Source organism: Oncorhynchus clarkii, chromosome 10, assembly GCF_045791955.1.
Source record: "Oncorhynchus clarkii lewisi isolate Uvic-CL-2024 chromosome 10, UVic_Ocla_1.0, whole genome shotgun sequence".
In the NCBI taxonomy this organism is placed as follows: domain Eukaryota; kingdom Metazoa; phylum Chordata; class Actinopteri; order Salmoniformes; family Salmonidae; genus Oncorhynchus; species Oncorhynchus clarkii.
This window is the reverse complement of record NC_092156.1, coordinates 52,825,872-52,842,669: the sequence shown is the minus strand read 5'-3', so window position 1 is coordinate 52,842,669 and position 16,798 is coordinate 52,825,872. Positions and strand designations below refer to the sequence as shown.

At 43.0% G+C, this 16,798-nt stretch overlaps 1 protein-coding gene across 1 annotated transcript in view; it reads right to left on the bottom strand.

Annotated features, from left to right (window-relative positions):
- Window positions 1-11,808, bottom strand: part of LOC139418770 (storkhead-box protein 2-like) — a 57,025-nt gene extending 45,217 nt beyond the window's left edge. Inside the window, exon 1 of the mRNA XM_071168455.1 lies at window positions 10,783-11,808. Within this exon, the coding sequence (XP_071024556.1) occupies window positions 10,783-11,104 (322 nt within the window). The 5' untranslated portion in view covers window positions 11,105-11,808. The remainder of the gene's footprint in view (window positions 1-10,782) is intronic.
- Between the last annotated feature and the right edge of the window lie 4,990 nt (window positions 11,809-16,798).

The window sequence follows — 16,798 nt, the reverse complement described above, 5'->3', positions numbered from 1 at the left end:
TCTTCACCACTGTCTTGGTGTGCTTGGACCATGTTGGTTTGTTGGTGATGCGGACGCCAAGGAACTTGAAGCTCTCAATCTGCTCCACTACATCCCCGTCGATGAGAATAGGGGTGTACTCGGCCCTCTTTTTCCTGTAGTCCACAATCGTCTCCTTTGTCTTGATCACGTTGAGGGAGAGGTTGTTGTCCTTGCACCACACAGCCAGGTCTTTGACCTCTTCCCTATAGGCTGTCTCGTCATTGTCGGTGATCAGACCTACCAGTGTTGTGTCATCGGCAAACTTTATGAGGGTGTTAGAGTCGTGCCTGGCCGTGCAGTCATGAGTGAGCAGGGAGTACAGGAGGGGACTGAGCACGCTCCCCTGAGGGGCCCTGTATTGAATATCAGCGTGATGGTTGTGTTGTTACCTACCCTTACCACCTGGGGGCGGCCAGACAGGAAGACCAGGATACAATTATAGCGGGAGGTGTTAGTGATGAGCTTTGAGCGCACTATGGTGTTGAAAACTGAGCTGTAGTCAATGAATAGCATTCTCACATAGGTGTTCATTTTGTCCAGGTGGGAAATAGCAGTGTGGAGTGCAATAGAGATTGCATCATCTGTGGATCTGTTGGTATTACAGACTCAGTCAGGGACAGGTTGAAAATGTCAGTGAAGACACTTTCCAGTTGGTCAGCGCATGCTCGGAGTACACGTCCTGATAATCCATCCTGCGGCCTGGTGAATGTTGACCCGTTTAAAGGTCTTACTCACATCGGCTGCGGAAAGCGTGATCACACAGTCATCCAGAACAGCTGGTGCTCTCACATGCATGTTTCAGTGTTACTTGCCTCGAAGCGAGCATAGAAGTAATTTAGCTCATCTGGTAGGCTTGTGTCACTGGGCAGCTCGTGGCTGTGCTTCCCTTTGTAGTCTGTATTAGTTTGCAAGCCCTGCCACATCCGACGAGTGTCGGAGCCGGTGTAGTACGATTCGATCTTAGTCCTGTATTGACGCTTTGCCCATTTGATGGTTCGTCGGAGGGCATAGCGGGATTTCTTATAAGCTTCCGGGTTAGAGTCCCGCTCCTTGAAAGTGGCAGCTCTACCCTTTAGCTCAGTGCAGATATTGCCTGTAATCCATGGCTTCTGTTTGGGGTATGTACGATGTCATCAATGCACTTATTGATGAAGCCAGTGACTGATGTGGTGTACTCCTCAATGCCATCAGAACATATTCCAGTCTGTGCTAGCAAAACAGTCATGTAGCTTAGCATCTGCTTCATCTGACCAGTTCTTTATTGACCGAGTCACTGGTGCTTCCTGCTTTAGTTTTTGCTTTTAAGCAGGAATCAGGAGGATATAATTATGGTCAGATTTGCCAAATGGAGGGTGAGGGAGAGCATCTCTGTGTGTGGAGTAACGGTGGTCGCAAGTTTTTTTTCCTCTGGTTGCACATTTAACATGCTGATAGAAATTAGGTAAAACGGATTTAAGTTACACTGCATTAAAGTCCCCAGCCACTAGGAACGTTGCCTCTGGATGAGCGTTTTCCTGTTTTCTTATGGCGGTATACAGCTCATTGAGTGTGGTCTTAGTGCCAGCATCAGTCTGTGGTGGTATGTAAGACAGCTAAGAAAAATACATATGAAAACTCACTAGGTAGATAGTGTGGTCTACAGCTTATAATGAGATACTGTACCTCAGGCGAGCAAAACCTCGAGACTCCCTTGCCCTCCATTACATTATTTTTTACTTAACTTATTTTTCTTAAAACTGCATTGTTGGTTATGGGCTTGTAAGAAAGCATTACACCTGTTGTATTCGGCACATGTGACAAATACAATTTGATATTTTCTGTTTTCTGCTAACAAAGCCTGCAGTACCGCGGTCGGCCTTGAACTTCGTGGCTTCAATGAGTGCGGGCAGTAGTTGGTATGGCCACACTGAGATGCTGTGCCTGCAAATTCTGATTAAACCAATGTTTTTTGAATGTGAGTCATCTATTGCCAGAAGAATATCAACATAGATGATTGTCCATAAAATAGTTGCACAATATGGTTGCCTTAAAGTATACAACTGGTCCCCAAAAAATAGAGATGGGCTGACAGACAAAAACGGACAATGATGTACGTCAAATACAATTTTATCTGTGTTCATGCGTTTGAGTGTGGTCATAGCCTCCTCTCAGTAGCTTAATGTACCCTACTTTGCCCTCTAATGGTAGTACATGACCTTACGTGGTTCCTGCCATCACAGCAGATGTCAACAACAACAAAACCTATGACTGACTGTACAGTATGCCTAAAAGGCACAGCTATTGACACTTTTGTCACACTTTCAAATGTGTTTTGGATTAGACAAATTGATCAGTCACAGCTTAGCTTTCCACCTACAGTACCAATCAAAAGTTTGGACGCACCTACTCATTCAAGGATTCTTCTTTATTTTTTACTAATTTCTACATTGTAGAATAATAGTGAAGACATCAAACTATGAAATAACACACATGGAATCATGCAGTAACCAAAAAAGTGTTAAATCAAAATATATGTTAGATTCTTCAAAGCAGCCACCCTTTGCCTTGATGACAGCTTTGCACACTCTTGGAATTCTCTCCACCAGCTTCACCAAGAATGCTTTTCCAACAGTCTTGAAGGAGTTATTGTTGACTGCTTTTCCTTCACTCTGCGGTCTAACTCATCACAAACCATCTCAATTGGGTTGAGGTTGGGTGATTGTGGAGGCCAAGTCATCTGATGCATCACTTTAAAAAAAACTTTTATTTAACTAGGCAAGTCAATTAAGAACAAATTATTATTTACAATGACAGCCTACTCTGGCAAACCCCGACAACGCTGGGCCAATTGTACGCCGCCTCCCAATCGCGGCCAGACATGATACAGCCTGGATTCAAACCAGATACTATAGTGAAGCCTCTTGCACTGAGATGCAGTGCCCTAGACCGCTGCGCCACTCGGGAGCCCATCACTCTCCTTCTTGGTCAAATAGCCCAGCCTGGAGGTGTGTTGGGTCATTGTCCTGTTGAAAAACAAATGATAGTCCCACTATGCGCAAACCAGATGGGATTGCATATCGCTGCAGAATGCTGTGGTAGCCATGGTGGTTAAATGTGTCTTCAATTCAAAATAAATAACAGACCATGTCACCAGCAAAGCACCCCTACACCATCACACCTCCATGCTTCACGGTGGGAACCGCACATGCAAAGATCATCCGTTCACCTACACTGCGTCTCACAAAGACACTGCTTTTTGAACCAAAAATCTCAAATTTGGACTCATCAAACCAAAGGACAGATTTTTAAAAAAAACTTGAATGAGTAGGTGTGTCCAAACCTTTGACTGGTACTGTATACTTATTCACACCCAGTTCTTGTAGGAAATGCAAACTTGTAGTATATTTTAGTTTTTAAAAGGTTTTTAAAGTTTTTAATTTCCACTTTGTGACATTTCAGACTTGATTTGCCATAAAGAACAATGTATAAACCCCTACAATAATCCACACAATAATTCACATTTCCTGTTGCTTCAGGATTATTTTCCTGCTGTAGCAAACAGTCTCAAAGTAAAATACTACATATGTACGGCCCGCAACAATAAGTTTCCACAGACTGACACTGCGACTGTGCATTGGCCAGAAAGAACTTGGCCAACCACTCCAGAAACTGAGCATTCCTTAATTAAAGCATGTTTGTTTTTGTTGAAGACCCTCAAAGGGCTCTTTTGAGTGTGAACGCAGCCCCCAGCTCACAATGGAGCCCCCAGTTTTTGTCTCTCTAGCTTGGCGGCCATTGCTTGCTGCAGAGCCTGCTGACTCATAAGTATAGATGGAGGGAGAAATGAGGGAGGGATGAAAGAGGAGATGAGGGAGGGAGGGGGATGGAGGGGACAGTGTCAAATTTGCTGAAGTTCATTCATACCAAAGAGAAAATAGGAGAGGAAGAGAGGAGGAGGAGGGAGACGCAACACACCAGCCATCTTATTTCTCAATCGCACTTTAACAGCGCTCGTAGCCATGACAACCCAGTCCGATGATCTCATAGCTGCTCCTGAGTGCCATCCCTTAAAAGAGCCAAGAGTTGTTGTTGGAGCTATAGACACAGAACAGACTACCGACAAACAGACAGAGCCAGGCACAGGCAGACAGCAGACGCAAGAAAAAGCAATACAAAAGATTGACATTTTGAAGCTGCTGTATGAGAAATAGGCATAGAGTACAACAATGTTCAAATTAATTTATAAATCCACTTTTCCATCAGCCGATGTCACAAAGTGCTGTACAGAAACCCAGCCTAAAACCCCAAACAGCAAGCAATGCAGATGTCAAAGGTTTGGCCAGGGTAGGCCATAATTGTAAAATAAGAATTTGTTCTTAACTGACTTGCCTGGTTAAAAAAAACGAATATCATTAATTGAGCACAGATCAGGCACTATTTGCAAGTGAAAATGTAGTGTGACGCATTTGCAATGTTTACATTTTGATTGGTGGTAAAGGCCCACTCTTTAATAGTTGGTCCACCTTACAAGGTGTGCCTTTAGTATTTGCTCTTAAATGTGCATCTGGTCATGCAGAACTCAAAAGATGGGCCAATGGTCATATGCAACCAGGTGTTGTGCCCCCTGGTGGCTGCTATCCCCTTAGATGAGTCATCCGCTTAGCTGGCGAACAAGAAGTACAGTGTTAGAAGAGGTCTTAGAAGAAACATTGTGCACTGGGCCTTTATTCCTTGCCTTTCTTTCTCTACAGCAATGGAGACCAAAAGCCCACAGCAAGAGTCATGTTAATTAGAAATAAAATCTAAAAATTCACTAACGAGACATGATTCTCCTTGGTTAATAAACCAAGTGGACAGACGGTTAAAGATACATGCATGAATAATTATATTATATGCCTAATTACAAATCAGTTCCTAATACTGCTAAACCAATTATGTATAATAAATAGTAACAAGACAAGTAAACTTGCCATTCGGCTGGGGTAATTCATCAATAATCATCTTCAGGTTTTAAGCAAGGTGAATGCAGCGACAAAATGCAATACTAGCAATCTCACCCTGCTAAATGAAAAGCTAAATGAAAAGCCTATGCGGTTTCCCAGACAGAGATTCTCCATTCAGAATGCTTTTTAGTCCTGGACTAAACTTAATCTGTCCAGTTGACGAGACACAGATTAAGCCTTGTCCTGGACTAAGCATGTTCAAAGGAGAATTTCTATGGAACCGGTGTATAGGAAACATGCACTATAGGTCAAAATATGGTCAGTATTAGGCTAGGGACCAACTTCCCGCTTGGGACGAAATTGAAAAGAGTAAGTACGTGTGTGAGAGAAAACAAAATACTATTTATTATGCTTAATTCAATGTGCAACCACATCTGCAGAGGTACTGCTACTTGATTTTGGCCAATGAGGTCAGTGTAGCTGCAGTATCAACTTCCCTCTATGGCTTTGTCAATGTAGGCTACCTGGGCAGACCACAATTACAATTCAACACATTTTGGTGCCACTACAAGTGCAGAAACTTTTGCCAAAGTTTATATTCCAAACAAACATCCACACAAAAAAAAACGCTTTAGACATGTACTAAAAAACATTTCCAAATGCAGTACTTTTAGTTTTCCGAGTATCCCCATTTGCTGGCATAATCATAGTGAAGGAAGTGTTCTAATGAGGGTAAATACAGAACACTTTCCATCACACATCAGAGACATCCAGGATGTGGACTATTATTTACAGGTCTGTAATTTTGTATTTAAAATCTAGTGAACGTTCAAGTTGAAACAGGTTAGGGGTTTGAGAAAGCCTTACGAATTAAAAGCGTAATTCCAACACCTTTATTTAAAAAATAATTCTCACAGTTTCCACATTGACCTAGGGGGCAAGCCGACATGTCTTGAAGCATAAGGTACTACATCTCTGAGAAACTAAGCCTGCTCCAAGATGTCACACATCACTACTGTATAGATCGCTATAGATTTGGTGTGGGCAATTCTGTGGGTGCAGTTTTTTGGTCTCCCCTGCAGTAACACACCTGATTCTACGAATCATCCAATGAATCACTGAATTCCATGAAGGCTCATCGTCTTCCATTAAAACTTAGATTAGTAGAATCAGGTGCTATTGCTTGGCTGGAGCAAAAGCCTGCCCCCACATCGGCCCCTCACAGGGTAAGATTGCCCACACTTTCTCCAAACCTTGTGTTTATTTTCACGTTGTTGTGTCTCAATAGGGCACTAGGCTCTAAGTAGGAGTTGAGTGCAAGTGTTGGGTCACTCTGAGGACATCAGCTTGACATCGAAATGTCAGTCACCTGGAACCTGCTCATCATAACAATGGATTAAAGCTGAGAAAAATGTATTCATCGCTGTCTTTTTTGTTGAGTACTTTCTCCAGATCCTTTAGAAACCCATTGTCAACCCAACTGTTCAATTGACTTTAAATGCCTGTTTTAAAACACAATTTGTTGATATTATTTAAAGAAATTCCATGCACAAATAATTTCAAAGTAACTTCAAATTAAGTTATGTGGTTATGAGTGCTGCCCTTGTGAGGTAACTAAGGGACCTGTGAGTGATGTCTACTGTATTTACCACCATGAAAGCCATGATGCATACTCCACAAGACATGCCACCAGAGGTCTCTTCACAATCCCCAAGTCCAGAACAGACTATGGGAGGTGCACAGTACTACATAGAGCCATGACTACATTGAACTCTATTCCACATCAGGTAACTGATGCAAGCAGTAGAATCAGATAGAAGTACCAGTGGTGTAAAGTACTTAAGTAAAAATACTTTAAAGTACTACTTAAGTAGTTTTTGGGGGTATGTGTACTATTTATATTTTTGACTACTTTTACTTCACTACATTCCATAAATTTTCCCTGATGCCCAAAAGTACTCATTACATTTTGAATGTTTAGCAGGACAGGAAAAGGATCCAATTCACACAATGATCAAGAGAACATCCCTGGTCATATCTAGTGCCTCTGATCTGGAGGACACACTAAACACAAATGCTTAATTTGTCAATTATGTCTGAGAGTTGGAGTGTGCCACTGGCTTTCGATAAATAAATAAAAAACAAGAAAATGGCGCCATCTGGTTTGCTTAATATAAGGAATTTGAAGTGACTTGAACATTTACTTTTACTTTTGATACTTAAGTATATTTTAGCAATTACATTTACTTTTGATACTTAAGTATAATTAAAACCAAATACTTGTAGACTTTTACTCAAGAAATATTTTACTGGGTGACTTTCACTTTTACTTGAGTCCTTTTCTATTAAGGTAACTTTATTTTTACTCAAACATGACAATTGCTTACTTTTTCCACCACTGAAAAATAGACCTTATATGGAACAGCGGGAACTGTGAAGGACATCACATCACGACCGCCAAGTAATTAAACATGTTTCTGGCCGATACCCAGTCTTAAGTTGCAACCCTAGAGAGGAATTACTCTCAACGCATCAGTGGGGCCCCAACCCGCCACTTGGGAAACACTGTCAGAGTTATTCCTGTCACCCTTTTGGAAATACTGCCAGTCATTCCTGTTACCACTTGGGACATACTGCCAGAATCATTTCTGTGACGTCTATCGTTTCCCCCAATTCTCTCTTCCAGGCCCCTCCTCTTCCTTCCATCGGGGAAAGTGCTTCAGTGTTTAGCATGGTTCCTTTCCTGAACAGACCCTCTACTTTCCTTCCTGCATGGGACACTTCTCGTAGCCCCTTTGTTAGAAGCCCGCAAATGGAAACAAAGGGCTTTCATTCAATTAAACTTGTAACCAGGTTTCTGGGACAAGTAAAAAATCCAATGTTTCAATCCAATTGCAATAGTTTTATTTTGGCTTCAATGCGAAAACATTGTTTTGTTGAGTACAGGAATGCACATTTTGTTTTGGATGTTGTTTTTTGACTTAACCGGTTAGAGTTTAATCTAATTCAATTCAACCCCACAGTCACAGCTGCTATGGGCTTTCCTGCTGAGGTGGGATGCGCCTTTCCTTCCTCAATTCAAGGGTGTGTGTGGGTTTTAACCTTGAGAAAACCAAGGACAACATTCTTCCACTACCTCTGTCAAATCGGGCCAGATAAATAGTCAGTGAATGAAGGGTACCTACCCACTGGGCACACACTGGTTGAATCAACGTGGTTTCCAAGTCGTTTCAATGAAATAACGTTGAACCAACGTGGAATTGACATCTGTGCCCAGTGGGTATGCACATGGAGCAGCTGCCTCTACTACCCCCCTTGTTACTCAGTGACTACCACAATGACATGATGGGGAAGAAGGGGCTACTGTCAACGGATGCACACATCTAATAGCAAAAAACATTTGCTGCCGGATGCTGCAATTCACAAATCAGATTACATGCAAGAGCTTTGATATTCAAAGAAACACAACATCCCCTTGGGTGGTATTTAGTTGTTCAGTAATCAGTAGCTTACCAATTCCGGACATTGTTCAGGACTGAAGACACCCCAACCCTACAGCAATGTATAATCAGCCAAATACCATATGACAAACACAATTGACAATTGGCATCAAATATACATTTAAAGTTTTGTCTGGTTAAAGCGAAAATGTAAAAACAATAATTTATGTGATTTTCTATCTTCTACGAATGGCAAAGCCCACCCCACATGGCTTGATCAACCTGAGCCCTTTGGTCTTCAGACCTTCAAATGTCGAGTGCATGAACATCTAGCCACATCGCTGGTAGGACAATTTATCCTTGATCTGCAGTGAATTATTAATGGCCTATTAGATTTGATGTCTGACATGACTATTGTTCACAATTGCACCTAACAAAAACTGACAAAAACAAAAACAGACTCTGGCAAGTGAGAAAACCCTCGTTTTAAAGGGATATTTCAGGATTTTGGCAATGATAAAAATGATCTACTTCCCACGAGTCTTGTGGATACCATTTTTAAATCTCTGTGTCCAGTATGAAGAAAGTTAGAGGTAGTTCTGCGAGCCAATGATAACTAGCGTTAGCGCAGTGACTGGAAGTCTGTGGGTATCTACTAGCATGCTGTATGCGTTCAGAATGAAAAGGAACAAGCAGACCTTAGATATACATGTATCCAAAGTAAACAGAAACAACTTTCTTAGACCTCTAGCTAGTCTAAGTAACCATGGCCATCCCACACATCTATGGGAGAGGTTTATGCAGAAGAAAGTACTGACTGTGATACGGATTGCGGGCTGAAGTACAGCCCACCCACACAACACTACCAGAAAATGTCCAACAGAGCCACATACAGAATAGAATGGCCTAACATTGGAATTAGAAATATGTGGAAAATTCTGGAATCTGCCAGTGATTCTAAGCCCCACCTTAGTTTCTCTAGACATGGGAGTAGCACACCAGCTAACTCCAACCAAACAAACTTATTAGGTTAGACCAACTTGTGACTCTGAACTTTGCTATCCAGAGCCAACCATTGTTTTCAATTTCAAAAGCTCTATTTCCTCACCTTTTAAGTCAAGTCAATGTGCATGTGATTATTAACTGTTGTGAATATGAATTCAACTTCCAGCACTCAGTAAGACATGAACCTGATACAGTATGACTGTGTTTTGTCAGATGAAAGATGGGTCAGCAGACAGAGTTTTCCACATCTGTAGTATGTTCAGCACTGCGCTGGCCAAGCAAGACAAGTAGCACTAGCAGCTTGCATGAGCATTAATATAGAGCCCTCATTAGATTAGAGACTGTATTCATCTGTGGTTATTTATTAGCTATCAGGGAAACATTCCAAAGCTTATCAGTGCTGGCTGCTTTGGTGGTAGGGTCAGGGAGGGCATGGTACCCCCCTCCATGGACAAATAAGCACAGAATCTCCCCTTGTTTGAAACTTTTTCTCAATCAATATTTGACTGTTTTGCAACTTTCCCATCCTTTTGAAATTGTTGATGTGGCAGAAAGAGAGAGAGATAGAGAGATGTTTACATGGTCCTGAACTTGGTCTCTTCACAAAGCAATGGTGTTTCTAAATAGGTATTTGATTTCTTGCTTACAGTACATAAAGAAAAACACAAATAGCCTACTCTCCCTAAAAGCAGATTTTGTTCAGACTTTCAAAGCATTTATGAGTGACCGACCCTGAAGTTTTCCGCACTAGACAACCACCTCGGTTCATCTTCACATGTCCCCAAACTTCATGGTATACACACACACACACACACACACACACACACACCACTCACTCTAGCCACACATGCATCTCTACTGCTCTGATTGTTTACCTGAAATATAAACAGATCCCACTAATTTCAAGAGAAACTCCAAAGTCCCACACATATTTCCCTTACTAGCAGAACAATGGTGAGGAAAGTGGGAATTAAGGAAACCACAGGTAGGGCTATAAATTAACATGTATTTTTACTCTTCTGCTGGCCTCAGGGTTCTCCCATTACTCCTCCTGGGTGCCATGAGTCTCACACATTCCATTTGATCACAACCCAATGCGCACAGGTGTCAATTCGACGCCTATTATACGTTGGTTCAATGTGTACATTGAAATTACGTGAAAACAACGTTGATTCAACCAGTGTCTGCCCAGTGGGAAAGGCCTACTGTTATTCATTATTAAAGTTGAGGCACACCATCCTATTGTGCAGAGTGGACCACCACAGTGTTCAGATGACCTGAAACGTACTTTAGGCTACTCAATAAACAAAACAAACAAGTGACAACAACCTGCCTGGATGTCATTATGATGATAATCACAGATAGCCTATAGGATTGATTGAGTACAGTCTTACCGATGCACTTGATCTCGAAACCTCCGGGCGGTTTGAGGGCCCGCCTCGTCCATCCCGCTCTGAGCACCTCGAGGTGGTGTTCCTTCCCTTGGATCAGCAGGACATCCTCGTCAATCCAGCCTAGGAAAAAAGTCTCCGATATCGCATCGGTCACTTTCTTATTCCAGAAGTGCTGCATGTTGACAGCTTTGAAGTCGGCAAATATCTCGTAGCCCGTGTGATGTTGCTGGAGCTTGTCGGTTACCGCGGGCGACTCTTCGGCGCCAACCCGAGACAGCACTATGGCCAGGGAGTGAGGCGCGATCTGCAGAAACTTATCCATGTCTCAGTGCTTCGCTCTCCGCGACACTATGAATGATACCAACTTCCAATTTCTCAGAGCAGCATGTTTTACAGTATGTTTTATTCCGTACTTTGATATATTTCCAAAACGAGCACATCTTCTTGATATTTCAATCTTGATTTAGGCCTATTGAAAACTGTAGGCTACCACACAATAAACCTGACAGCACACATTTGATCTGCATCACGCAAAATGGAAATGTAGGCTATAGCCTATTCTTACAATAAATGTTCCCGCTATCTGTATCCAAAAACGAATCTTAACTTGTCAAACGTTTTTATCAGGCGACAGTAGTATACCAATTTAACAGACAAATGAACTCTTAAAACCAAGCTTTCACATATAGCCTTTAGAAGAAAATAGGTGAACCGATTATTCCATGAACCACTTCCCAAGGAAGGCTATCCGTATTACTTTCGCAAACGGTGAGAACCCCTCAGCTGTGTATGTACGTCGATCAGTGCATAGGGAATATAGCTGCAAGTGCAGGCGATGACATCATCGTTCTGCCGTTCATGACTTCATTTGGTGTGCAAAAGGCAGCCTCCCTTTCAATGAGGGCGCACCGCGTCTCCGCATTCATCCAAAAATGAAGAAATAATCCAAACTGGTTTACATTTTCTTCTGTTCTGTGTAAAACGCCTGACACATAGCCTACTGTATACCATTCACAGTCAAACCCTCAGTTCTTTGAGAAGATAGAAGCCTAATCGAAGAGGATCAGGACCACCCAATATTTGACCGTAACTCCACCTACAGCCAACCCTCTGAACATCACGAGCTCCGTACCGGGGTATTCAACAGGTGAAAATAAAAATATTTGACAGTCAAATGACAGGCGATAGAACTATAGACTACCTGTCTAGGCAGACTGGTCTCAGTCTAGACGTAACATAGTAAATGTAAATCCAGGACACTCAAATTAGTATGATATGTTACGTTTGGTATGGTTACATAAAATAGTTTTATAACTAACCCAAGATAGACCAGAGCCAGTCGTTTTCAAATGGGAGTAAATTAATCATAGTGGGCAGAACAAGCAAGAAGGTGAGTACAACCAAAAACGAGCTAGTGAGCCCCTATTAATGCATTCTAGCCTTTATTTGCATATTTCTGTTAGGAAACTCCTACTCTATTAAGTGTGCAATAACACAATTCGCCCTTGCACTCCTAAACAATGCCTTTAGAAAGGGTAAAGTCTAAGGGTAAAGGGTAAAGGGTAAAGTCTACAAAACCAAAACGCAGTCCACTCTGTTACATATTCTAGTTTTGGAAACATTAAATTGTATGGAGATTAAATGTTTCAGCTGTAAAAAAAATAATAATAATAAATTAGCAGAATGTCAGCCAAAATCCATTTTGCTTCATCTTCTCCCACTGGTTTTCCTCTCATCACCACATTTGGTAGTGAGTGAAAACGCCAACTGGATGCTTCACATTTGTACATCTGGTGAAATATCAGTTGGTCTGATGAAGGCATAACTGCCGAAATGCATTAGCCTGTCCTGCTGAAAATAAAAAGATGAAAAGGAGGGGACATCTGTCTTTTTTTGTGTGACTTTTTGGAGTTTCCAATGTTTCTTGAACTTGGGGTTTCATTGCATGGTTATTGTCATATGGCAGAGCACCCAGCTATTAAAGCAAGAGAGCGCACTTGTTACCCACTCCTAATGTTAGCCACAGCAAATTGGAATTCATAACATTTTTTACTAACTCATAACATACTGTACTAACTGCAATTCGTAACATATCACATTAAATGGATGGACATCCACAAATTAATACATATGAAACGTAAGATATTATACAAAATGGAGTGTCTCGGATTTCCATACAGAATAATATGAAATGCTATGAAACTGTAATGGATACTCAGAGAGAAAAAGGTATAGATTCACGCGCAGAGCGTGGCAGCTGTTTATTTTGCCTTCGCGGAAGGCAGGAAATGTGGTCATAGGCAGGTGAATCAAAACTAGGACTGACGGCTATAACAGGTTCAAACAAACGAGCTAGGAAAAGGCTTAGTAGAGTCAAAACGAACAATACCACCCAAAAGGCACAAACAGAATGAACTAAACTAAAGGACCAGGTGAGTAACTAACACAGGTTAAATAAATGAACAAAAATGAAAGACAGGGCTACGTTCAAGAACACAAAGAAATAGAACAAGGTTGACTAAGAAAATAAACAGAACCTTTCAGTATCCCCCACTCCCCAAGGTAGGCTCCTGACGACCCAACGGCACCAGAGGGTGGAGCGGGCGGGGGAGCATAGGCGGCCGCCAACCTTGGAGGCGAGGTCCGCCAGATTGGTTCGACGAGGTTGTGGACTGACCCAACATTCTGCGTCGAGGCTGATGTCCAGGGGGTCTGTTCGGGGAGGGAGGGAGGGGGGGGGGGGGGGGGGGGTGTTACAGTGGAATGCCTGGATCATCTCTGGGTTGAGGATGTCCTGGTCGAGGATGCCCATAACCTGCCCAGTCCACTAGATAGTGGATGCGGCCCCTCAGGCGTTTGGAATTAAGGATGGCCTGAATGGCGTAGGCAGGTTCCCCTCCGACGTCCAACGGTGGGGGCACACTGCGGGTTGAGACTGGAGGATGAAGAGGACTGTAGGTGACCGGTTTAAACAGAGACACATGGAAGGACGAGGAGATTTCATACTGACGGGTTAACTGGAGGCGGTACGTGACAGGGTTGATGCGATGGGTTATCTTGAAGGGACCAATGAAGCGAGAACAGAACTTTTTGCAGGGGTGGCGGATGTCTCTGGTAGAGAGCCACACATGCTGTCCGGGGTGAAAGAGTGGCGTAGGGCGGCGCCGTCTGTCGGCGACCCTTTTCTGGGTATTAGATGCCGTTGAGCAGTCTCCCATACCCGTTCACTACGCCGAAACCAGTCGTTGAGAGCTGGAACAGTACCAGGCTCCACCTCCCAGGGAAACATGGGGGGTTGGTAACCAAGTACACACTGAAACGGAGTAAGGCGGAGGGATGAATGCATGAGTGAGTTCTGAGCGTATTCGGCCCAGGCCATATACCGACTCCAGTCATGTGGAGAGGCAGAACACTGTTGGCGGAGGTACTTCCCTATTTCTTGGTTCAGGCGTTCCATCTGCCCGTTGGTCTGGAGATGGTACCCGGAGGAGAGGCTGAGGATAACCTCCAGTCGGTCACAGAAGGCTCGCCACACTGGGGCCCGCGGTCAGAGACGATGTCCTCCGGAATCCCATACAGACACGCTCAGCCAATTCCATGGCGTTAGGTAAATGAGGAACCAGACAAAAAAAATTAAACGATCTGCTATGACAAGGATGGTGGTGTTACCAGAGGATTTAGGAAGGTCTGTGATGAAGTCAACTGCTATGTGGGACCAGGGTCTGTGGGGGATTGGCAAAGATTGAAGCTTACCGGAAGGGAGATGAGGGCTTTTGGTTTGGGCGCAGACTGGACAGGAGAGTACGTAATCCCTTACGTCGGATGCCAGTGAGGACCACCAGAACTTCCGGGCTAGAAGTTCAGCGGTTTGTGTAATGCCCGGATGTCCTGACCCCAAGGACGTGATACCATTGCATCAGTTGGGGTCTAACAGCTGCTGGTACATACCTCTTCCCAGCTCGTGTCTCAGGAGGAGCCGGGTCTGAGGTTAGGGCTTTTTGTATGGCAGAGTGAACCTCCCACTGTACCGGTTCCATAACGCAAGAGGAAGGAAGAATGGGTGTAGGGTCTGAGTTACTGGTCGGAAGGTCAGACTGACGGGAGAGAGCATCAGCTTTTACGTTTTTCTTTCCAGGGATGTACTGTAAGTAACATGAAAATGGAAGCGTGTGGAGAGCCCAGCGGGCTTGACTGGAGGTTAACCTCTTGGCCCCTCTGATATATTCCAGGTTATGATGATCTGTTAGGATTAGAAAGGGATGTTGTGCCCCCTCCAACCAGTAGCACCACTCCTCGAGGGCCAGCTTGATGACGAGGAGTTCTGTTCCCCACATCGTAGTTCTTCTCAGAGGAAAGCTTCCTGGAGAAGAAGGCACAGGGATGTGATTTGAGAGGTGTTCCCATCCGCTGAGAGAGTATGGCTCCTACTTCGGAGGCATCCACCGCCAGGTATTCGTGGTGCCCTCGTGCGGTGATAAAGGCCGTCTTCCATTCGTCGCCTTCACGCATATGAACAAGGTTATATGCACTTTGCAGGTCGAGTTTTGTATAGATGTTGGCACGGCCCCCTTGTTCAAGGGTTGCTTGTTGTTCAAGGGAAACGGCTCTTGACCGTGACGTCATTCAGGGAACGGTAATCAATACATGGATGAAGACCACCGTCTTTTTTTTTCCAAAGGAGAAGCTGGACGCAACCAGGGAAGAAGGACAAATAAAACCGTTTGAGTGTTTCATCAATGTAGTTCCAGGTTACCTCTACAGGCTATCTCCGCCTGAAGTTCCCTGTTGAGCCCTCTTCAGTAGACGGTAAGTATAAAGCAGACTCACTCCTTCCACTCCCTGCAGCCATGGTGCGGAACTCAAGGGCATACTCGGCAGAGCAGGTGTTTATTTTGCCTTCACAGAAGGCAGGAAACGTGGTCATAGGCAGGCAATGGTCATACACAGGTAGGCAAACAGGCAGGTGAATCAAAACTGGGACTGAAGGCTATAACAGGTCCTCACAAACAAGCTAGACAAAGGCTTTGCGGGGTCAGAACGAACAATAGCTCACAAAGTTACAAACATAATGAACTGACCTAAATAAGGAGCTGATGAGACCAGGTGAGTAACTAACACAGGTGAAATCAATGAACAAAAGTGAAAGACAGGACGACGTTCAAGAACACAACGAAACAGAACACAAGGTTGACTAAGAAAATAAATACAGAACCTTTCAGAAACCAGGTTGGTGTAGTCTATGCAGGCTAGTAATGATGTTTACTTAGTAGATTAGGCTACTGTAGGCTTATTGCTTGCATAGTTGAGCAGATTTGTAGGGCTACACAAGTGAACTAAGGAATAGTAGGCATATTCCTCTTGTGGAATTACAAAACACACAACTCCATTATGCAATTAAAAACAATCACTCAACTGAGCAAATTGATCAATATTAGTAGTATAATTAGTTAATAGCAATTCCATCTACCTAGTCTAAAGCAAAAAAGGTACATCTGAAATGCTGAAATATGTGCAGCACTACATAAATAATGTCTTTATATTTGAAGGAATTTACTTCCTTGAGAGGAAATATTGAAAAATGGAACATGTTCAAAAATTGTGTTTGAAACTATAGTTACTTATTTACTGTCAGAGTGCCAGGCCAACCCATACACTCTCCATTCAAGCAACTGCTTATTCCTGGTTCACTATTGGTTATTATCCCAGAAATTCTAAACAATATAACAATATTTGACATCATGACCAAAGTTAGAAAGAAGTACTTGCTACAGGCATTCAGGTAGAAAGTATTCAAAATGTATTCAAGGGGTAGAATTATTTCAAAGGTTGAGAGTATTTTAATACAGTATTTTACAAACATATTTAAAGAGGGAGAGTCTGTCTGTAATAAATACAATAGCAATATACTGTATAATAATGTTTATTTATTTAGGTGAAACTCATAGATGATACAATTGGATTGCATTGCATTTATATAGCACTTTTCACTACGTCCCAAAGCTTTTATCATTGTAAG